Source organism: Mus caroli, unplaced genomic scaffold (assembly GCF_978045245.1).
Source record: "Mus caroli unplaced genomic scaffold, Mus_caroli_1 scaffold_9, whole genome shotgun sequence".
In the NCBI taxonomy this organism is placed as follows: Eukaryota; Metazoa; Chordata; class Mammalia; order Rodentia; family Muridae; genus Mus; species Mus caroli.
The window spans coordinates 39,638,074-39,661,100 of NW_028227264.1; the positions used below are offsets into that span (position 1 = coordinate 39,638,074).

The window sequence follows — 23,027 nt, forward strand, 5'->3', positions numbered from 1 at the left end:
CAGTTGGCAAATGTTTTATTGTGTATTTTTGCATCTATGGTTTTTTGTTTGGTTTGGTTTGGTTTGGTTTGGTTTGGTTTGGTTTGGTTTGGTTTTTCGAGACAGGGTTTCTCTGTATAGCCCTGGCTGTCCGGGAACTCACTCTGTAGACCAGGCTGGCCTTGAACTCAGAAATCTGCCTGCCTCTGCCTCCTGAGTACTGGGATTAAAGGCATGCATCACCACACCCGGCTTGCATCTATGTTTACAAGGGAAATTGGTCTATAATTCTCTTTCAATTCAACTTGCTGAATCTTTGTGTGGTTTCTGTACCAGGGTAAACGTGGCCTTATAAAATGATTTGGGAAATGTTTCTTGTGTTTCTGTTTTGTGAAATAGTTTGAGGAGTATTGGCATTAACTCATCTTTGAAAGTCTGGTAGAGTTCTGCACTAAAACAATCTGGCCCTGACCTGTTTTTGGTTGGAAGACTTTTAATGACTGCTTCTATTTCACTAGGGAGTCTAGATCTGTCTTAATTGTTTACCTGACCTTGATTTAACTTTAGTAAGTGGTATCTATCAAAAAAAAACCTATCCATTACTTTTAGATTTTCCAATTTAGTATCTCCTTATGATTCTCTGGGTTTCCTCGGTGTCTGTTGCTATGTCCCCCTTTTTTGTTTCTGATTTTATTAATTTGTGTATTCTCTTTCCAACTTTTAGTTAGTTTGGATAAGGGTTTATCTATATTTTTGATATTCTCAAAGAACCATCTCTTTGTTTCATTAATCATTTGCATTGTTCGTTGTTTCTGTTTTACTGACTTCAGCCCTCAGTTTATTTCTCGCCGTGTTCTACAACTTTCAGGTGTGCTGTTAAGTTGCTAGTGTGAGAGCTTGCTACTTTGGTTTTTGTTTTTATTTTTGTTTTAATGTAGGTACTTGGTGCTATAAACTTGTCTCTTAGAGCTTATTTCATTGTGTCCTGAAGTTTACGTATGATGTGTATTCATTTTCATACAGTTCTAAAAAAGTTTTCATTTTCTTATGTGTCTTGAGCCACTTTTCAGTCGGTAGAGAGCTACTAAGGTTCCATGAGTTTGTAAGCTTTCTGTTGTTTCAGTTGTTATGTTACCAGCTTTAATCTGTGGTGGACTGATAAGATGCAGGAAGTTATTTTAATTTTCTTATATCTGGTGAGACTTGCTTTGTGTCTGATTATGTGGTCAGTTTTCAAGAAAGTTCCCTGAGGTGCAGAGAAGAATATGCATTCTTTTGTGTTTGGATGAAACATCCTTTAAATGTCTGTTAGGTCCATTTGGCTTATAATGTCTGTTAGCACAAGCATGTCTTGGTTTAGTTTTTGTCTCAATTACCTGTCTGTTGGTGAGAGGTGGGTCATGAAGCTTCCCACTGTTCGTATATGAAATGTCTGTTACTACACAGGCTTACCCCATCCTCACCAGAGTTCCAATGTTCAGAATCCTAACATAAGCCGGGCGTGGTGGCGCACGCCTTTAATCCCAGCACTCGGGAGGCAGAGGCAGGCGGATTTCTGAGTTCGAGGCCAGCCTGGTCTACAAAGTGAGTTCCAGGACAGCCAGGGCTATACAGAGAAACCCTGTCTCGAAAAACCAAAAAAAAAAAAAAAAAAAAAAAAAAAAAAAAAAAAAAAAAAAAAAAAAAAAAAAAACAGAATCCTAACATAAACAGGGAAAGAAGTCCCAAGACTCATGGACAATGCAGTCCTGAGCCTGAGGTACCAGGAGCCTGGTTTCAAATGATACTACAGAGCCATCATAATGGCAGTATCACAAATCATTACAGGTAGGCCAGTGGCATAAAGTAGGACCAAGCTATCAACTCACAGAGCTACACTCAGCTGATCTCTATGAGGCTGCAGTGAGCATGTTGGAAAGACATTGTGTTCCATAACTAGTGCTGAGGAGATGAGATGGGCACTGGTCCCCACCCTTCACTCTGCACAGACATCAACTCAGAATGAATCAGAGACCTTAATGTAAGACCCAGAACTTTGAAACTTGTAGAACAGGGGCTCCTGTGGGCCAGAATACCAGAGGCTTTCCACAGACATCTCTGGCCTGGCTGGTGCGAGAGTTCCCTGAAAGGGAAGCAAGTGCAGGCAGGGAGGGGACTTTGCTTCCACAGCTTCTACTGCGGCAGTTGGCTCCACCTCCGCCTCTGCCTCCAGGTTACTCGGTTACTCTGAGCTGACCTGTACTGGGTTGGTAGGGCTGGGCGAACACTGACTAGCCAGTGAGGAGTGTGGAGGAGTTTGAGGCGGTGCTTCAGGAAAGCAGATCTCTTCCAAAGTGTTATAGAGCTCTTAGGACAGAAGGCTCAGGTGACTACTCAGAAGTCGTTCTCAAACACCTTTAATCCTTCCTGATAGGATACTTATATACAATTTTGGAGTGGGTAAGGGTCTGACAACAGGTATTTCTCATTGGTTTGGTCTGAGAGCTTTGGGGAAACCTTATTTACATGTGGGAGGGCGTGGTGCTGCATCTTCCGTGACTGGTGGCCACATACCTCTGCGGGGGAGGGGACGGGGAGGCTGTGGGAGTCTGTAGCTACGTGAGTGACAGTTGACTGGGGTCCAGGCTCTGTGCACAGCCCACTGCCCCACAGGCTCTTAATTCCCCTAATGCTGTGACCCTCTAATACAGTTCCTCATGCTGTGGTGACTTCAACCATACAATTATTTCACTTGTAGTTTCCTTCGGTGTGAATCGTTCGGTAAGTATCTGAGATGCAGGGTATCTGGTTCCCAACCTACATGAGATGAGGACACGGTCCACAAGCTTGGGTGTTTAGAGACACCAGTTTCAAAAAAAATGACAGCCTCTGCCATTGCGCTTATTGAGAACAATAGCTACAAACTCACAAGTTCTCACACGGGCCTCAGCCTCAGTCTCCACTCTGCCTCCTGCACCGGCTTCTCTCCACAAGACGGTGCTCTGGGACACCCCTCATTAAGTAACCGGTTTCCTAAAGAGTTTCCTAAATTCTGACCCTCCCTCCGGTGTCTCCCCATTTAGGCATTCATAGCTGAAATGCAGATGGTGGCTGAGATTCTCCAGCACCTCGTCCAGAGGCCCGAGGACTATTTGGAGAACGTTGAAATCACTGTGAAGCTTTACAAGGAGCTACTGCTCAGTGCTTTAGAGGTGAGGGCATGGCTGAAGTGGTGGCGTCTTCAAGTGTCATTGTTTGATAAAAATCCTCACAAAAGGCTTTCACCTTTTTCTTATTTCTAAAGGTGTGCTTATTTAGTTGAGTGAGTGTGAGTGTGTGTGTGTGTGTGTGTGTGTGTGTGTGTGTGTGTGTGTGTGTGTTATTGAACTTGGATCCTCTACAAAAGCAGTAGTACTCTAACCACTGAGCAATCCTTCCACCCCACCGGCCAAGGCTCTTTTCTCACAACCATGCTATTTCACTCCTTCAAAGCACCTCCATGCTGCTCAAGATAAGGTAAATATGATTTCCAAACGTTGCTAGGTTGTTTACAGAGGTGGGAATAGGAATGTGGGCCCCATCGGCAAGATGAGAAGTTAAACCAGGTGCTGCTTTTCAGCTCCGTCTGTCAGACTATTGATAGAACCTAGTGGGGAAACCCCCACTCAACTCCCGATTTGGCGTGCACCCAAAAATCACGAAGGACTGTCATCTTGATGTAAATATATGAGGATGTTTAATGACGGAGCTCCGGACCGACATGCATCTCACACAGGAGAAAACAGATGTTGGCCATGAGGCTCGAAAGCTAGGGGTTTTTATGGGGTAAGGGGCTTAGGGGTGTGGAATTCAGCATAGCGACACACTATTGGCTTATTCAAACATTAACAGAAAGATTACATGTTAGCAAAAGGGCACCAGGACTTTGTTCCTGTGGGCTGGGGGCTTATCTTTGTTCACATAGCAACCAGTTGATGTATGACTTTACCCAGCGTCAAGGGGCAGTAGACAGAAGGGAGGTTCCGGCCAGGTGGTGTTGACCCAGACAAGATAGCCCTGTTTGTACAGTTAAGCTGTTCTTAGAATGTCTTAACAACAACCATGTCTGTTCTGCTTTGTTCTTGGCCCCAGGCCGTGGGCTCATAGACAACTCTTTTACATGAATCACAAGTTACAAAATCTCATTTTCTTTCACTATCAAAGCTAGAGTGGCCAGTGACAGCAGGAAAGGATGCGACCTCTGCACTGCAGTGAGACTTCTGAAGAACCAACGCACAATACCCGCTAACATTAGAACCTGCTTTCAGAAGTAGCTTATTTTCAGCCTATTATCAGCACCTAAGGTTACAGTGAGAGGTGCTTAGTAGGTGCTGGTGAACACTTGTATGTGTGCAATATTTCTGTCAACAATGAGCATGGGGAATAACGAACAAGAGGGTAAAAGGCGTGTTTGCCTGTATTCCCTCAATGGCTGCCATCAGTCAAGTTACACTGGAAATAATTGAAGAAAACGGGATTTTAATTTTAAAGATAAGTAAAAAGGCTTTAAAACAATTAACAAGGTATTATAATCTGCTTGATAGCGAAGGATTGTTAAACAAGTGTGTAGCCACAGCATGTGATCCCATACAACTGTGAGGATGAGATGTTCACATAATTTTGTAAAGAGATAGGGAAATATTGACTATAACGTCTAGCGGGAAAGTAGGTGTCAGAGTTCCATACACATTACGATATCAAAAATGCAACAGCTTTTTTCTTTTCTTTTCTTTTCTTTTTTTTTGGGGGGGCATAGAAAATGGGAGGGAATCAATAGTGATAATTTCCTTTCAGTGAACAGACTAAAGGTGTTTTTCTTTGTATTTCTTCTCCTCCGTAAATTTTCTATAAAGTGGTGTGCCCTAAAGTAATAAAAGGGTCAGCACGCTGCTTACATGATGCTGTTATGACGAAAGTACTCAATTTAAATTTCAAAGTCACGTGCTGCAAAATGTCCCCCAAACCTTCTGTACCGGGAAGGACTTTTAAGCTTGAGAGTAGAGGAAACCATGAGTGAAAAAAAAAAAAAAAATACAGACAGTAGCAGGAGCCAGGGGGCGTGGCATGGGGGCGTGGCATGGGGGCGTGGGGCGTGGCATAGCTCAGCGACCAAGCCCACCACCACGCAAGTTCCCAGCAACTTAAATACATGGCCCTGGTAGGCAGGCTAGCTCTGCCGTTGGGAAGATCTGTTGAATACTGCAAATGACCACACTGTGACTTGCATAAGATGCACGAATTAGCTCTTAAGACTTCCTCACAGTACATTAAGATTCTCCCCCTTGTATTCAGCTTGCCTTTTGATTGTCTCCAGGAGGTAATGGCTGAGCACAATCCCCAGTATCTCATCGAGCTAGATGGGAACAAGTCACCAGAAGAGCTCTTCATGGTGAGTGTAGTGTGCGGCACAGACATTTCTTGTGGTTGAGGAATTCTGAAACGTTTCCGGGTTGGGCTTGCTTTATGAGGAGTTCTATTTCTTGTGTATTACCGTGAACTTCTGTTTCAACACTTTAAACTTCCATGTTGCATTTGTTCATCTGCCCATGTTAAAGGCAAAACAGCATTTGAATTTAAAATTTCTCTGTGGCTACAGTGTCTCCAAGAAAAGTAAAAGTAAATGGTTGCTAGTAAGCACCCGAGAGGATGCTGACATCTGCCGCCATTAAGGGTGTGCAACTTACAACCAGAACAGACGGATGCTGCTTGACCCACTAGGATGGCCAAAGCCTTCTGTAGTGAATGAGATTCTAGGTCTAATAATACCTAGCACCACAAAACACAAAAACTATCTTTTTTTGATCCCATACACATCTGGCATAATGATGGACTCTGGGATGCATATGGAAAGGAAGCTGATGAATCTGTCAGCCCCTCCCCTATACAGCATCCAATCTATTGGGGAGAATAAATACACAAGTGGCAGTTTGCCTTACACTCAGAGAAGGACATGGCATTTCAGGAGCGTGCGATAGAAGGGCAGCACCTGATGCTCATCTGCGTGGATTCCACTTAAGAATGAGTAAGAATCAGACCATAAAGGCTTGATGCAGGGTGGGTGGGACACATTCTCTGCTGAGGGAAGAGTCTGTACAAATACCCAAGAGGCGGGGGTGGGGGGGAAAGAGAGAAGAGTGAGCTGCAGGAACCGAACTTAGGGCTGAGACCAGGATGAAGCAGGAAGTGGGTAGTCCCAGAGTTCTAAAGAACCAGGCAGAGACGTTGTCAACTAAGAAGTTGAGATCTCATCATGAGGGAACAGGCAGCCAGTGAAAGGTTTGAAGCCGGGAAGGAAAGAAAATCCACTCAGACAGTCACATGAGAAAACAGTAAAGGAGACACAATCTGGTGGTAGGTTAGCTATCGGTGGCTCTTGTGGTCAATCCAGCTGGATTGTGCAGAAGAGGGCAGTGGGAGAAATGCTTCAGAGAGTCAGCAGCTTAGCAAGGGAACAAAGGGGAAGACTGAAGGCAAGGTGTTACCTACCGGGTGGCAACCATGGTCAGGATGCCAGGGTGGAGCCAAACCGGGGAGCAGTCCTCATGTGGGACATGTGCCTACAAGACCACAGAGCTCTCTCTCTCCTCTTTGCCAAAGCCGGTGGTCATGCTCAGGCTTCATCTACTTGACTCTAATAGCAACGTCTGCCACCGCTGTTCATTGCTCTATCTTGACCTCTTCTTCCCTTGGCCTCTAGGAGCCCCACCACAATGGCTCCATTGCTTCTCCCTGGACATTGCAAAGATCTAAGAGTGGAGGGCAGTGGAGTTGGCTCCCTGTGAGCTCTTCTTTGCCCCACCCACTCCTTCCTTCCCCTTAGGAGACTTTATCAGGGCTAACAGCTTTGAATGCCTCCTCAAAACTGCATGACTTAAAATTTTTGTACTGTCCCAGATCTTTCTCCTAAATGATATACCAGGATACTTAGCTCCCTCTGAACCTTTCATGAGGCTGCATGTCTAGTTAGACATCTACTGCTCAGCTCTTATAAAGTGTGTAGGGCACCACTCTACAATTGTCACTGCCCACCCATGTTCTTCTTCCTGGGTTTTCCTCTTTCAATAAGTGTCAACTCTATCCCACGAACTCGGCCCTTCTCTGTGGTACTCATGGCCACATCCATTCCATCAGCACACACAAAAGACTTCTTCAAGGTGTGCTTGCTGAGACTTGCCCAGTGTTCTGGCCTCAGTACTGGCACTCTGGAACATTCCATTTCTCAAAACAAGTAACATGGAGAAGCTGAGCACCAAGGGTCTAAGGTAGCACATGCCGCCTAAAATGAGCTAAGCCGTTGACAAGGAAACCAGATGAGGCTGAACTGTGAGCGCTAATCCAGGCTACCACAGGCATCACTGCTTTTGGCTGTCTCACTATCTCTCATCACCCATTTTTTGGTATTAGCTTGGTTTTTTTGTTTTGTTTGCTTTTTGTGTTTTGTGTTTTCCCCCCCATATTGTCCCACATCATACCTACATTCATTTCCTAGAGTTCCCATGGAAGAGTCCCACAAATGTGGTGACTGGAAAGGACAGAAATTATTCTCTTACACTTCTGGAAATTCAGATCAAGGTCCTGGCAGGGTTATTTTCCATGCAGATTGTCTGCAAGAGGGCCCATTCTCACCTCCTCTGGGTTTGGAGTCTTGCCATTTTATAGAATGTAATAGCATCAACTCCAGCATCTGCCTCTGCCAACACTGGGCTCTTTTTCATCTAAAGAGGTCTAGGGCCAGAGGACAGAGTGACATAGGTTGGAATTTGTCCTCTAAAAATATTTCAGATACCTAACTTTAGACTGTGGATGTGGCCTTTTTTTGAACATGAGATCTTTGAGAGTTCATTCCAGTTAAGGAGTAGAGCCTCAGTGAGAGAGGCAGGAGGAAGCAGTGTGACATCAGAGAGAGAGTGTGCAGCCGTGCACAGGAGTGTGACATCAGAGGGAGAGAGTGCAGCCATGCACTGCAGTGTGACATCAGAGGGAGAGAGCACAGCCATGCACTGCAGTGTGACATCAGAGGGAGAGAGCACAGCCATGCACTGCAGTGTGACATCAGAGGGAGAGCACAGCCATGCACTGCAGTGTGACATCAGAGGGAGAGCACAGCCATGCACTGCAGTGTGACATCAGAGGGAGAGCACAGCCATGCACTGCAATGTGACATCAGAGGGAGAGCACAGCCATGCACTGCAGTGTGACATCAGAGGGAGAGCACAGCCATGCACTGCAGTGTGACATCAGAGGGAGAGAGTGCAGCCATGCACTGCAGTGTGACATCAGAGGGAGAGAGCGCAGCCATGCATTGCAGTGTGACATCAGAGGGAGAGAGCACAGCCATGCACTGCAGTGTGACATCAGAGGGAGAGCACAGCCATGCACTGCAATGTGGCATCAGAGGGAGAGAGTGCAGCCATGCACTGCAGTGTGACATCAGAGGGAGAGAGTGCAGCCATGCACTGCAGTGTGACATCAGAGGGAGAGAGTGCAGCCATGCACTGCAGTGTGACATCAGAGGGAGAGCACAGCCGTGCACTGCAGTGTGACATCAGAGGGAGAGAGTGCAGCCATGCACTGCAGTGTGACATCAGAGGGAGAGCACAGCCGTGCACTGCAGTGTGACATCAGAGGGAGAGAGCACAGCCATGCATGTACAAGCCACTAAGGAACACGAATGAGCTGAGCTGTTCCCAGTTAGTTTAGAGCTTGCCTAGCATGCAAGAAACAACAGGTTCCATCTCCTGCACCCACTGCATCCACTGTGTCACATGGCATATGCCTCTTGCAATCCCAGCACTCAGGAGGGAGAGACAGGCAGTCCTCAACTCAAAATCATCCTCAACTACACAACAAGTTCAAGGATAGCCTGAGATGCATGAAACTTGGCCTCAAAAGATCAACATTATACATATATTTAATTATATTATATATTTATATAATTAAAAATATATCATATATTTCATATATTATATAAACACATATAATATATTATAAGATAAATATACTTAAATAATGTATGTTTATATAATATATGCTAGATAATATATAATTTTATATAATATATGTAAGACATTATAAGCATAATATATTTTATATAGTTATATATTATATATTATACATATCATATATTGTGTATTTATAAACTTTATAAATATTTTAATATTCAAATTTACAAATGTATAGTATGTATTTTGTATATTTCTATATTATCTACAGTATATATTAATGTATAATACATATATGTTAAGGAAACAACAAAGATCTTCAGCAATGCATAGAAGCTGGGAAAGACAGAGTAGATTCCACGCAGTCGCAGAAGAAGCATGAGCCCATGACCTTTTCATAATGTTTGCCATGCCCAAGTGCCAATGAATTCAAATGTTTGCTCTTTACATTCAGACAGTCATAGAGCGGCTGAAGTACTTGAACGTGAGACGAGCAGCCGTCATAACCAAGCTTCAGGGTACAGAAGAGGAAATGACTGACATAATAGATACTGTAAGTTCAACTGACCTGCTTGAAAGCATGCCTGTTCCATGTTAGCTGTACCTAACACGTCATCTCCTAGGATCTAAGGGATAGCTCTCCATAAAGACATCCCTTTGTGGAGTGGAAAGATGGCTCAGTGGTTAAAGAGCACTAGCTGCTCTTCCAGAGGTCCTGAGTTCAATTTCCAGCAACCACATGGTGGCTCACAACCGTCTATAATGTAACCTGATTCATTCTTTTGACATGCAAGTGTACATGCAGATAGAGCACACACACATAATATATATTATAATACATATAATATATAATAAAAATATAATAAAAATATAATAAAAGTTTTTTTTAAAGACATCTCCTTCTAGGAAGAAGCCACAGTCTAAACACAATATTATTTGTGGGACTAAGTGCAACAAAACAGAGAAGTGCTAAAAACAGACACAAGCATTGTTAGCGTGAGGGTTTGATGCATTCTGGGACACCACGTAACCCGGCAGGTCAGCGCAGGTGGAATCTGGCACAGCAGAAGAAGGGAGGTGGGCACAGAGTCAGGAGAAGCAGTTAGAAAGCTTTTGATGGTACTTTGCTTTGATGCCAGGAGTTGTGAAATGTTCTTCAGAATGGCTTATCTCCATGGTCTGAAATGAAATTGCAAAGCCAGTGAATTCTGAGAGCCTTGTGGGGCTGGAGAGAGAGTTCAGTTGCTACGAGTGCATCCTACTCCTGAAGAATATTAGATATGGGTCCCAATACCCACATGGTGGTTTGCAACCATCTGTAACTCCAGTTCCAGGCAATCTGATCCCCTTTTCTGACTGGCTCTGGCAGCAGGTGTGGCCCTCACTTCCCCTGGGGATCACAGGCCAATATCAGTCCATAAGGGAAAGGGAAGCAGAGAAAGGGACCCAGTCAGAAAACCTTGTGAGTACATAGAACACACATAGGGAACAACTAGCCACAGGAAGGCAGATCAGCTTTACTTGGAGGCTTATATAATTCGGGGGACTAGGGAGAGGAACATCTGGGATAGACAAAATCACTGGCTGAAGGCGTAGGGATTGTGTTGCCTCATCAGCATGGGGAAGCTTTTCAGGAGTCTCAGGTGCCAGCTGAATGGGTTCTTATCAGGAGAAAGGAAGCTGAACCTGTAATGTAACCAAGGCTGTGTGATACTCTTTAGTTAGTGTGTGTGTGTGTGTGTGTGTGTGTGAAGGAGGGGTGATGAACTCCCCACACAATGTCAGAGAAGGGGAAGCCCTGCCAATGAAGGGAGTCCCCCACATCTCATGACGCCCCAGAAGGCTATCTGGACAATGGTAGACTTTGAACTTAATTAGCAGAGTTTCCCCACATCAGGTGCACATATAGACATCCAAGGAAACACACACATAAAATAAAAATGTCTTCAAAAATAATCTGAGAACATTTGCTTTAGTGTTAGATAAATATACTGTATGAAGCTACTTGGCTCAGGTTGACATGCAAGCCCCAGTGTGTTTTGAAAGACTCTAGATAGATGCTTGTCAATGAAAGGCAGAGGATGCTTAGAGAATCGCCGCAGTAGTGTAGCTAAAGCTTTGAAGCATGCTAATGCCCTGTCTACTTTAAACAGCATTTCTGGTGTAGGATCTAGTACTGACTAAAGCCAAACAAAGCAGGATGCAGCATCAAAAGGTGCATAACAAAACCACCTAGAATTTTTGCACACCAAAGAACTGTCAGCCGAGTGAGAAAGTAGCCCACATGGTAAAGGGTACTATCTACAAATCATGCGTGCAGCAAGGGCTTGTGTCCGAGGGTATGAAGAATGCTCCAGGATACAGCAGTGGAGAAGCAGGTCACAAGTGGGTCAGGGTACTGAGTAGACATTTCTCCAGAACAAACATATAACTAGTCAATGAGAACATTCGAGGGAAAAGGCTCAGTGATGAAGAGCACTCACTGCTTTTCCAGAGGACCTGGGTTCAATTCCTAATACCCACAGGACAGCTCATAATCATTAGTAACTCCAGCCCTCCAGCATCGTCAGTCACCTGTGCATACCCATCTGCTCTCCTAAACACCTACACATAACTTAAAATAATAAAAATCAGTACTTTTAAGAGAACATGTGAGCATGTTCAGCATGACTGATCATGGGGAAATGGCAATCCAAAGTACAGTGACATCCTGCCTCATACTCAGAGGCGGAGATAATCCCCAAACCTGGAAGCTAAGTGTTAGTAAGCATGGGAGAGACTGGAACTTTTCACCCTGTTGTTTGGAATATTGAATGGTCTCAAGAAATACACTGGGAGATCGTCAAGAAGTAAGGGGTTTATCACAAGAGTTATTGGTGCCATGGACAGACAGGGAAAATGCAGTAGGGGCTCTGGAGTAAGTTCAGGCTCCACTGCCAGACAGACAGACAGTGTGGTGGCAGAGGGCAGGGTCTGAAGAGAGTCAATCAGGGCCCACGAGCAAAACAGGGGTCTCTTCTTAGACCTTCTTGAGAATGGGGGAGGCTTCACAGCACACCCCTACAACAAGGCTCTTGAATCCTAGGAAGGAGGCAGAAAAGGGGGGTAGGGAACAGAGTGTGTGACTGATGCCACTTTGATAGAACCCAGGTCCTCCAGGTGAGAGAGGAGGGTGCCAGCTCCCCTGCCACCTGGAACTCTGTTAGGGACTCAGCGACAACATATCAGAGCGTGCCAGCAGGTGCCTGTGGAAGGGAAAGGCTGCTGCTGTACGTGCTGTGGCCTAGCAGACGCTGAACATTAACATCGTTATCACAGGTTCAAAGTGGTGCATTTTTAAAATAACTAAGCGGTTCCTCAAAAGGTGAAACTGAATGATGACAGAATCCAGTAATTCACTTTTGAGCGTTTCTTCCAGCGAATTGAGATCAGGAATCAGATACTATGTGCAAACAGTCATATAAGTTCATAAGACCTATCTTATTAAAACCAACCAAACAAGCAAACAGATGCAAACAAGCAAACAGATGCAAACAAGCAAACAGATGCAAACAAGCAAACAAGACTCAGATGTATGGACTAAGAGTCTGGTATATTTAAAAACTTCATCAGTAAGGCATTTTCAGATTCTGACTTTTGAGGTAAATGATAGAAAAGTCCCCTGCTACATTTATTGCCACATGAGAGAAAATTATCTGTAACATTTAAAAAGATTTTCTTAAAGAGATGAAAACTGGACAAGAGTGATTGCCGAGGTGGAAAAGGTACTGGTCGCCAAACCTGACTGTCTGAGGTGAATGTCTGAAACCTACACTGTGAGAGGAGAGGACTGAGGTTGCCAAGTTGTACTCTACATTCCACAGGTGTGCACACATACATGAGCATACACACATACACACACACACACACACAGAGAGAGAGAGAGAGAGAGAGAGAGAGATTAAAGAAATGAAACTAACTTTATTAAATCTTTGATGAGTATAAAGCACAAAGTGCCCCCTGTATCAGGGTTCCATTGCTGTAAAGAGGCACCATGACCAAGGCAAGTCCTATAAAGGACAATATTTAGTTGGGGCTGGTTTACAGGTTCAGAGGTTCAGTCCATTAGCATAAAGGCAGGAACATGGCAGCATCCAAGCAGGCATGGAACAGGAGGAGCTGAGAGTTGTACATCTTCATACAAAAGAAACCAAGGAGCATTCTGGCTCCCATGTGGTTAGGAGGAGGGTCTCACCTACTCCAAAGCCACACCTTCTCCAACAAGGCTATATCTCCAAATAGTGCTACTTCCTGGGCTAAGCATATTTAAGCCACAACATTCTATTTCCTGGCCCCCATAGGCTTGTCCAAACATGAGTCTATGGGGGCCATACCTAAACGTAACATAATTAAAAAAAAAATACATTTAGTCCAACTTCCAATGTCCCCATAGTCTATAGCAGTCTCAACGTTAAAAGCCTAAAGTTCAAAGTCTCTTCTGAGATTCATCAACCACTTAATTGTAATTCCCAAAGCAAAACAGGAAACCAGCTGGGCACACTTCAAACTCTGCATCTCCATGTCTGATATCAAAGCAGTCTTTAGATCTCCAATTCCTTTTTCATCTTTGTCAAATATTTGGTAGCACTGATTTCTGCACAGCTAAGGTTCATGTTCGTAAGGATAGTGTTTGTGATTCACAGGAAGAGCTGTTCCGTACAGTGTCGTCGTATAAACTCATTGCGCCAAGGTATAGATGGTACCGAAGCAAGTGGGCACGTTCTTGTCCGGTGTCCTTAAAGGATGGGAACATTTATTCAGGAGCAGCAGACTATACCGTGAGGTTAGTTAGCTTGTCAGAGCTTACATTTCAAAGCTGCCTGTGGTGTTTTCAATTGTTTACTCTCACGGTGTGTGTTTCAAGTTTTCTAGGTAAAATGTACTGCCTTTCTTCTGAAGAAACGCTAAAATTGTTCTCACTGAACCCCCGCCCCTTCCTCCTACCACCTATGCCTTTGCCACCATGCAAAGTCTTTATATTTGGACCTGAGCGCGTAGGGAAAACAACGCTGGCCAACCTGATTGCGGAACACTTCAAAGCCAAGGTAACTAGTTGTGGAGCCCTTGTTTTAATCTGTAGATTTTTAGTTGAGCTTGGTTTTCATAACTTTACACCGGCACTGGGGTTGGTGTGGGGAAGGCATCCCCTGGATTGTGGGAGGGAGCCTCACGAAGGTAAGCCAGGGGACCCTAGTGAGAAGGCAGGGGCAATCTTGCCCTCAGGACACACCCACATCAGGACACGCCCACAGTCTTTACATGCCTCCAACTCATTTGCAAGTTCTAGCCAAATCCAAAAGCACTAACAGAGGTCCAGGAAGGAATGGAGACTAAAAGACAAAATACAAAGAAGCAATGAAACAAAATTTCGGTTCTTTGCAAAAATGAACAAGGTTAATAAAAACCTTCTTCACCTAAGGAAAAGAAAGGGAGCATTAGATTTAAAACAAAACAGAACAAAAAAAAATGTAAATAAAGAAATAATCTAATAAAAAATTTAGGGAAATTTGCTATAAGAAGAGTTGGCAGGGATATCGAATAGTAACAGTTCCTATAATCAGCTAATGGGCTTGTAAGTTAGTAGAGCTAATTTGGAATTATCTACTCAAGTTGCAAGAACATATGCATAATCATGTACCAACAACAGTCCAACCAACCAACTAAATGGATTTCCAGAGCACAAATGGGTGCATGTGTGCAAAAGACTCACACAGTATTGAGTACTGTGCATAACACATGAATCTGAAACAAACCCAAGCCTTCTCTGTATGTTACTCTTCTGTGTCCTTGCACACTTCAGCGATTCCATCTGTGACTCTGAGGGCAATGTGTGCACGTAGTGCACAGCATCCGTGAAAGTACAGCACCTATGCTATGTGTCCAGGAAGAAACGAGGAGGCCGGAGCAATGGCTCGGTTAAGAGCACTTACTGGTTTTGCAGAGGATCTAGGTTTGGGCCCAGTACCTACACAGCACTGCATGGGCACTCACAACTCCAGTTTCAGAGGACTGAGTGCCTCCTGCTGACCTCTGAGGGCACCAGGCACACACATGGAGCCTATATATGCATGAAATAAAACAAAACAAAACAAAACTCATACACATAAATAATACTATAGTATTATTATCATTATTAAAAACAGGTGGCTGGAGAGGTGGCTCAGTGGTGAAGAACAACACTTGCTCTTACTGGGATCCAAATTCAGTTTCTAGCAGCACATCAGGTGGCTCACAAGCACCTGTGACTCCAGCTCCAGGGGATCTGACACCTCTGACCACTACAGGCGCCTGCACTCATGTGCACACACCCACACCTTGATACCCCACATACACATGCATAACCAACAATAATAAAAGTGATGTTTTAACATTTGAAAATAAAATGGGATTTTTTTTTAAATCGGTAAATTCTGTATACAATTCCATGGATGCTTCACATAATATCTATTTGTAGGAGACAGGTAAATAGGTAGGTAGATGGATGGATGGATGGATGGATGGATGGATGGATGGATGAATAGATAGGTAGGTAGGTAGATAGATAGATAGGTAGAGAGATAGATAGACAGGAAATGTTTTATATCCATAGTACCTTGTGATTACACTAATTGTCTTGATTACTTCTGCAGGTAATTGACTATGCCGAACTTGTTCAGCCACGTTTTGACAGTGCCCGTGAAAAGCTAATAAAAGACACCATAACTGAAGCCACTAACACAGCCATCAAAGTTGTGCAACAGCGGCTTCTGAATGAGATGCAAGCCAAACAGCAAGGTGAACCATTTTCCTGTTATAAACCGTGTATCTCAGTGAATGGCTAAGCCAGGCTAGCTAAGGGAGGGGAGGAAGAAGGAAGGAAGAAGGGGAAGGAAGAAGTTAGAGAAGGGAGGGAGGGAAACATGTAAGAAGGGATGGTGTGGGGAGCATGGGAGCTGGTACTATAGTGCTGAGCTAACCTTGTCAAAGTGAAGACACTAGATTGGAACTTCAATCTATCTTTCATGTTTGTTACAATCTGTAGTAATCCCTTTTACCTGAAATTATGAGAATAGAACATAATTTTTGAAACGTTCCCCACTGGAACACACAAGTAGATAGTTTCCTATCTCCTGTGAACTTAAAAACCCTGCTAAAATTCACCGACTATTCCAAGTCTGACAATAAAATTAACCTTTTTAAGACTTCTGATTTTGGAGCTCTAACCCCACATATATTTAATAAAATTTGTCAAGGAAGACTAGTGATGGTTTTTAAATCACAAAATATGTATAATGAAACAGAGGTTAGACATCAACAGAGAGCAGACTTCCTGTGTCTCCCTTGCCCACAAATGCTTTGAATTTAGCCGTCTTCATTGGCCCAGGAAAATATGAAACACAGCCCTAACAGAACAGTCAGAACTGAAACCAAGCCTGTCTGACTGGATACCTTGTAACGCTCTACCCGCCTCCCTGCCTCCACAACTGCCTTCCTTCAACATGGCCATTTGTCTTTCAGAGGAGAGAACCCTGAAGGAACTGCAGATGCAATACTCAAAAAGAGAGTACAACGACTTCTTGTCAAAAAGTTCTGAAGAGTTACTGTCTCTGGAAGACACCGGTAAAAACACACTGCCAGGACCCCGTCAGTGAAGTCCCGCCTAGCGTACGTAGCGAGCCAATAACCCAATAACGTGTCTTCTTTTGCCCTCAAGGCTCCAAATTAAGCTCCTTAGAGGTTAGCCAGGAAGACAAATCAAAGTCGGAGACCACCGTGACCGGGGACCAGGTTAAAGATGGTAAGAAAATGAACTGCCGAGAAAACCTCTGTGAATCTTTGTCCGTTTGTTTTCTATTTGGCCGTCCTATGGGAGCTCAATACACAAAAAGTAGAAAGCCATCAGAAGGGTTGTGGAAAAGGCAGGCGTCACTTTTGAGGATTTCAATGGAACAGCTACAGCGCAGAATAGATTTATCAAAGCTCAGAACAGACAGAGAAAACGAGGAGTTGCATCCGAGCAGAAACCCAAGAGAGATTAACGTTATACAATCATTATCATATGACTATAAATTCCTTCTTGAAACCACTCTACCCATTTTGATCTATCCTGGAACCAGAGTGTCATAATTACAGCTGTGGAATGTCATCATGATTGCTTGTGCTCTTTCACCTTATAACACTGTTCTGTTCATATGCTAAAATCCTGACAGCATATATGAACATGATATAACATTATACAATATGTCTATTATGTTACCACACAGTAGCCACAACGTCTAGCATTCTGCCACTTTTGAACAACAGTACACCATGCAGTTATGTTACTTTGTTAAGAAACCTTTTTAACCCTTGTTTTAAAGAACTGCATAATTTTTATGACCAGATCATGGCTTATCCATTAGATATTAGTGTATTTTATTTTATGAATGTGTGTGTGTGAAAAACCCTATTTTTCAGGGTTTTTTTTTTTCAAAATTGAGTAGTTTGTCTATTTCATCTTGCTATTTTAGAACATTGGAGGCATTATCCAAAATGAACTAATTGCTTTTCTATTATTGATTTATGTCTTTACTTCTAAGATTTAAAAGTTTTGGTCTTGTGTTCTTGCTCTTTGTAAAAGTTTTTTGTTAGGTTGATTTTGTTGCTGCTGCTATCAATAATTTGATGTACAGTGTGAAGTAAACTTTGCTTATTTTTTTCATCCTACTGATTGAAACATACATGTTTTTCCGGGTTATTATTATTTTAAGCTAGTAAGTACTGACTGGGCACTGTTAGAAACTCATGTGTGTCGCCTTCTTATACACACACACACACTCACACACATACTTTTCACAGCAGGCCACCCATACTTTCAGACCATCAGGTGGCTGCTGGGAGCACCACCTCTTGATACTGGTGACTTCCCTCAGTAATCTACACCCTTTCCTCAGACTGTCCTTTCCCTTTGAGGACCAAGTGTCCAACATAGAAACAGGTATCAATGTATCTCCCCACAGCACGGTGCCAGAATTAACAGCCTATCTCCCTGAGGCCAACTGAGAGGCCATGACCTCTGGAATTAGAGACTGCTGCCTCAGAAAGGGAATGCTTGCTTGCTTGCTTGCTTGCTTGCTTGCTTGCTTGCTTGCTTTAGATTCACTGTCAATATATCAAACTAAAATCCTTATTTTGCTATAAGTTATTACCTTTACTTTTTTTTCTGATAACAGATAGGTTTACCTATTTGAATGTTATGACCCTTATCTGAATTATATGTCACAACCATGAGTTCTGGGCCCCTAAGCTCATACTGAAGTCTTCTTCAGACTCCAAGTACATATTCTTTTAATGCTCAGCTTAAGTTCTTAGCAATGTTTTACCCACAGATGGAAAAGAAACCAGAAGCATGTCTGCACTTAACAAGAGGTCCTGAGACCTTCATCAAGAAGAGACGTAGAGTTCAGACAAGGGTAAATGAGTGTCTGGTAACTTGGTGCTCTTAAATGTGGTCTCCCAAGAAATCGGTGTCTCTTCTGGAATTTAGAAGGAAAAATATATGATCTAAAAACCAAAACCAGCCGGGCAGTGGTGGTGCACGCCTTTAATCCCAGCACTTGGGAGGCAGAGGCAGGCAGATTTTTGAGTTCGAGGCCAGCCTGGTCAACAGAGTGAGTTCCAGGACAGCCAGCGCTAGACAGAGAAACCCTGTCTTGTAAAACAAAAACCAAACAAAAAATACAAAAAAAAACCACTATTGCACACAATCTATGCCTGTGTGTGTGTGTATTGGGAATCAAACCCATGACCTTGCTTATTCTAGGTAAACACCCCCCTCCCTGAGCATTCTCAACTTAGCATTGTCTTTAAGGGATACTGTAGTATGAACAACTGGACATGTGTGAACACAGGAAAAATAACACTACATATTGTTCTGAGAAGAGCATTTGGAAAATGGATGATCTGCCATGTTTGGTATGTGGCTGCTATGGTAACCCACAGCATGTTTTCTGCTATGATGTCAGAGCAGAAAGAGGGTAAAAAGCAAGAAATGAAAGCTGACTCCCATTTAACCGAGTTCTCTTAAAGACCTGCCAGAGGGAGCTGAGGAGATGGCTTGGTGGTTAAAGTACCTGATGCACAAATGTGGGGACCAGGGTGCAGAGCTTTGGAACCCATGCAAATGCATCAAGGGGTGGCAGTGCCACCTATAATCCCCCCTCCCCAGATGACAGAGGCTTTCAGGAGCAAGCTGGCCAAGGAGACTAGCCATACCAGGGAGCTCCAGGTTTTACTCCGAGAAGATGATTCCCAACATCACCCTCTGGCCTCCACACTCATGTATATACGCATCCACACATGCATGTGCTTATACATGTGTGCCTAATGCACACACATTAAATGAAAAAGGAAAAAGAATACAACAAAGTTGTCAGCAAAGTTGACAGCAACAACAACAGAACCTACCCTCACCCAAACCTATTTGCATGTCATTAACTCTCCAAGCTGTAAGGAAAGTTGGGAAATACACATTTCCATCTGGGCATGTGAGTGGGCACAACACAAAGAATGCCATTGCTGTTAAGGGAGAGGAGAATGGCTGAGAAAGCAAGGCAGCATGGCCCTTGTGCCATCTTTACTTGTGTCTTGTTCTCCCCCTATCCCCAGGGATCTTGACTCTCCTGTTCCACTTCTCAGGGAGCTGGGTCTCTTTCTCCCCTGAGCACATTTTAAGGCAAAGAGGGCAGGAGGCACCTGCCCTTTGACAGCTTTTGAGCTGAGAGCCACTGGGCTCTGGACCAGTGGTTCTCATAGTTGGAGGCCTAAAGCATCAGTGACACCAAACCAAGGCAGGAAATCTTGGAAGCAGTCAAGTGAGGGGACATGCCAAGCCCCTGCCTCACTGGAGGGGTAGATGCATAGTTAAATGGGAGAGTCACCTGGATTCCCCTCAGCCCTGCCAGCAAACATCAAGGCTGTGCCGAGTTTCTGAGTGGAAGTGTTCATCTTGTTGTATGGCTCCTTCCCTCCATGTTTGCCTTCACTGCTGGATGCTCTAGCCCCTCCCCTGCCTCCTTGGCAGAATCCTTCTTTAACCTGACAGCCATACTGATTCACGGGCTTCTTGTCACCGCCCCTCTCGTTTGCAATTCTGTGGCTAATGGTCCTTCTCCCACCTTCTAGCAGGTGCTAGAGTAACACAATGACAAGACTTTCCTTATCACAGATAACAGTGCCCCCAGCCCAGGAAAGAGATGTAGGTTAATTCATTTGATTTTAGTCTCCACAGAAGAGTCGATAGAAGAGGTGACAGAGAAACACCCAGAGGTGTCTGCCATATTAGAGGATACTCTGAGACATGCCAAGGAGTTGAACTTTGAGCAGCCACATGATAAACAGGCTGAAATACTGGAGGAAGTCATCAAAGAGGTGAAAATTTTATTTAATTAATTATTAAAATTTAATGTTTATCATTGACTTAGAAACTAAGAACGTATTCATCTGATGTGTGTCTAATTGTGTTAAAGTCTTATTTTACTGTAGTCTTCAAATTTATATGTCGTTGTGACAATAATATAGTTAGTAGTTAATTTATTTTTGAGAGTTTTACACATGACTACAATGAAATATGATTGTAACTGTCCCCTGACTCCCCCCCCCCCCCCGCCTTCTATCCCACATATCCCCACAAACACACCCTCTCCTAGATGTATGTCTTTAAAAGACTAGTTATTGCTGCCCACATGTGCCTGGGTATGGCTGCCCACTGGGGCATGAGATACCCATGAGCGTCCATCAATAAAGAATGGTTCTCCTTCTTCCAGGACTATCCACTACCAACAGCTCCTCCAATGCTGTCATGCGTGAATTACATCAGCAAACAAATGCTGGAACTTCTTGTAAGATTTGCAATTATCAACAAGATTAAATGATGTGATTTGTTAGTTCTGAAATGAATTTGTTAACTTTCATGATCTCTGATTCAGTCCAGTTAATGGAAAGATGGAGTCTATAAAGCCAGTGCCACAATTAGACATTCCATCCACGAGCTAAGCAGTCAGAGACTGAGAGCAATTTTGTCTCCTGGCTAGCTAATGTTATCAAACCACCCTGAGCATGTGTTGGTGGGAAGGGTAGAAACAAGAAAATTTTCAGTCCCGATAAGAAAAAAAGCCTCAAATGCCTTGCCCACACCAACAGCAAACCATTACCTCTTCTCTTTGTAAAGGACGAGCTATCATAGAGGTAGGTGTTATGTAGCAGTCTCAGGTAAGCATCCGGAGTGAGCAAGTAAGAGAGATGAGGCAGTTTTGGACTCTCCGTGGACTTTTCTATTTCTATGTGATTGAATTTTAAATTATTACATGAGAAACTCTGGGTATGGGGACTTACCCTTTAACCCTTGTGTTCAGAGGGCTGAGGCCGGAGTATCATTCACTAGTCCAAGACCAGCCTGATTTACATAGACAGGTCAGCCCAGGATAAGCATAAGACCTTGCCTCATGAAAAGAAGTATGTAGCACAAGCCTCTTCCGGTCAGAAAAGCACCGGGGTAGCTAGGGCGCAGGGTCGGCTGACACCTGCCAGCTACCCACGACCCCCGCCACAGGATTTTGAGACTGCTGGTGAGTGGAACACAGCTTCTGCTCCAGTCCAATCACGTGGGACCTGAGACTGCTCTGGTTGGGGAGGCAGAAATCCGGCCTACATAGGGCCACAAGCCTCTTCCGGTCAGAAAAGCACCAGGGTAGCTAGGGCGCAGGGTCAGCTGACACTCGCCAGCTACCCACAACACCTGCCACAGGATCTTAAGACTTCTGGAGAGTGGAACACAGCTTCTGCTCCAATCCAATTGCGCGCGGGACCTGAGACTGCATTAGTTAGGGAAGCAGAAAACCGGCCTGAGTAGGACCACAGGCCTCTTCCGGCTGGACCAGCACCGGGGTACTGCCAGCTACCCACGACCCCCGCCACAGGATTTTGAGACTGCTGGTGAGTGGAACACAGCTTCTGCTCCAATCTTTAAACAGTGACAACGACAACAACTAACCCCAGAGATTACCAGATGGCGAAAGGTAAACGTAATAATCTTACTAACAGAAACCAAGACCACTCACCATCATCAGAACCCAGCACTCCCACTTCGCCCAGTCCAGGGCACCCCAACACACCGGAAAAGCTAGACACGGATCTAAAAGCATATCTCCTGATGATGGTAGAGGACTTCAAGAAGGACTTTAATAACACACTTAAAGAAATACAAAGGAACACTGGTAAACAGGTAGAAGACATTAAAGAGTAAGCACAAAAATCCCTTAAAGAATTGCAGGAGAACACAGCTAAAGAGTTTCAAATCCTTAAAGAAAAACAGGATAACCTAATCAAACAGGTAGAAGTCCTTAATGAAAAACAGGAAAACACATCCAAACAGATGATGGAAATGAACAAAACCATACTAGACCTAAAAAGGGAAGTAGACACAATAAAGAAAACCCAAAATGAGGCAACACTGGAGATAGAAACACTAGGAAAGAAACCTGGAACCATAGATACCAGCATCAGCAACAGAATATAAGAGATGGAAGAGAGAATCTCAGGTGCAGAAGATTCCATAGAGAACATTGGCACAACAATCAAGGAAAATGTAAAATGCAAAAAGATCCTAACTCAAAACATCCAAGAAATACAGGACACAATGAGAAGACCAAACCTACGGATAATAGGAGTGGATGAGAATGAAGATTTTCAACTCAAAGGACCAGCAAACATCTTCAACAAAATTATAGAAGAAAACTTCCCAAATCTAAAGAAAGAGATGCCCATGAACATACAAGAAGCCTACAGAACTCCAAATAGACTGGACCAGAAAAGAAATACCTCCCGACACATAATAATCAGAACAACAAATGCTCTAAATAAAGATAGAATACTAAAAGCAGTAAGAGAAAAAGGCCAAGTAACATATAAAGGCAAGCCTATCAGAATTACACCAGATTTTTCACCAGAGACTATGAAAGCCAGAAGATCCTGGACGGATGTTATACAGACACTAAAAGAACACAAATTCCAGCCCAGGCTACTATACCCAGC

The 23,027-nt window shown here is 43.7% G+C and overlaps 1 protein-coding gene across 2 annotated transcripts in view; it reads left to right on the top strand.

The window, feature by feature from the left end:
* Ak9 (adenylate kinase 9) overlaps positions 1 to 23,027 on the top strand; it is a 134,376-nt gene that overhangs the window by 23,946 nt on the left and 87,403 nt on the right. For both annotated transcript variants that reach the window (XR_015048412.1, XM_021174851.3), the window contains exons 8-16: positions 3,042 to 3,170; positions 5,312 to 5,386; positions 9,394 to 9,492; positions 13,622 to 13,761; positions 13,843 to 14,023; positions 15,608 to 15,752; positions 16,476 to 16,577; positions 16,672 to 16,755; positions 20,218 to 20,366. Coding sequence is in view for 1 of the 2 variants with exons in the window: in XM_021174851.3 (XP_021030510.1) it covers positions 3,042 to 3,170; positions 5,312 to 5,386; positions 9,394 to 9,492; positions 13,622 to 13,761; positions 13,843 to 14,023; positions 15,608 to 15,752; positions 16,476 to 16,577; positions 16,672 to 16,755; positions 20,218 to 20,366 (1,104 nt within the window). In the remaining variant the exon portion in view is untranslated. The remainder of the gene's footprint in view (positions 1 to 3,041; positions 3,171 to 5,311; positions 5,387 to 9,393; positions 9,493 to 13,621; positions 13,762 to 13,842; positions 14,024 to 15,607; positions 15,753 to 16,475; positions 16,578 to 16,671; positions 16,756 to 20,217; positions 20,367 to 23,027) is intronic.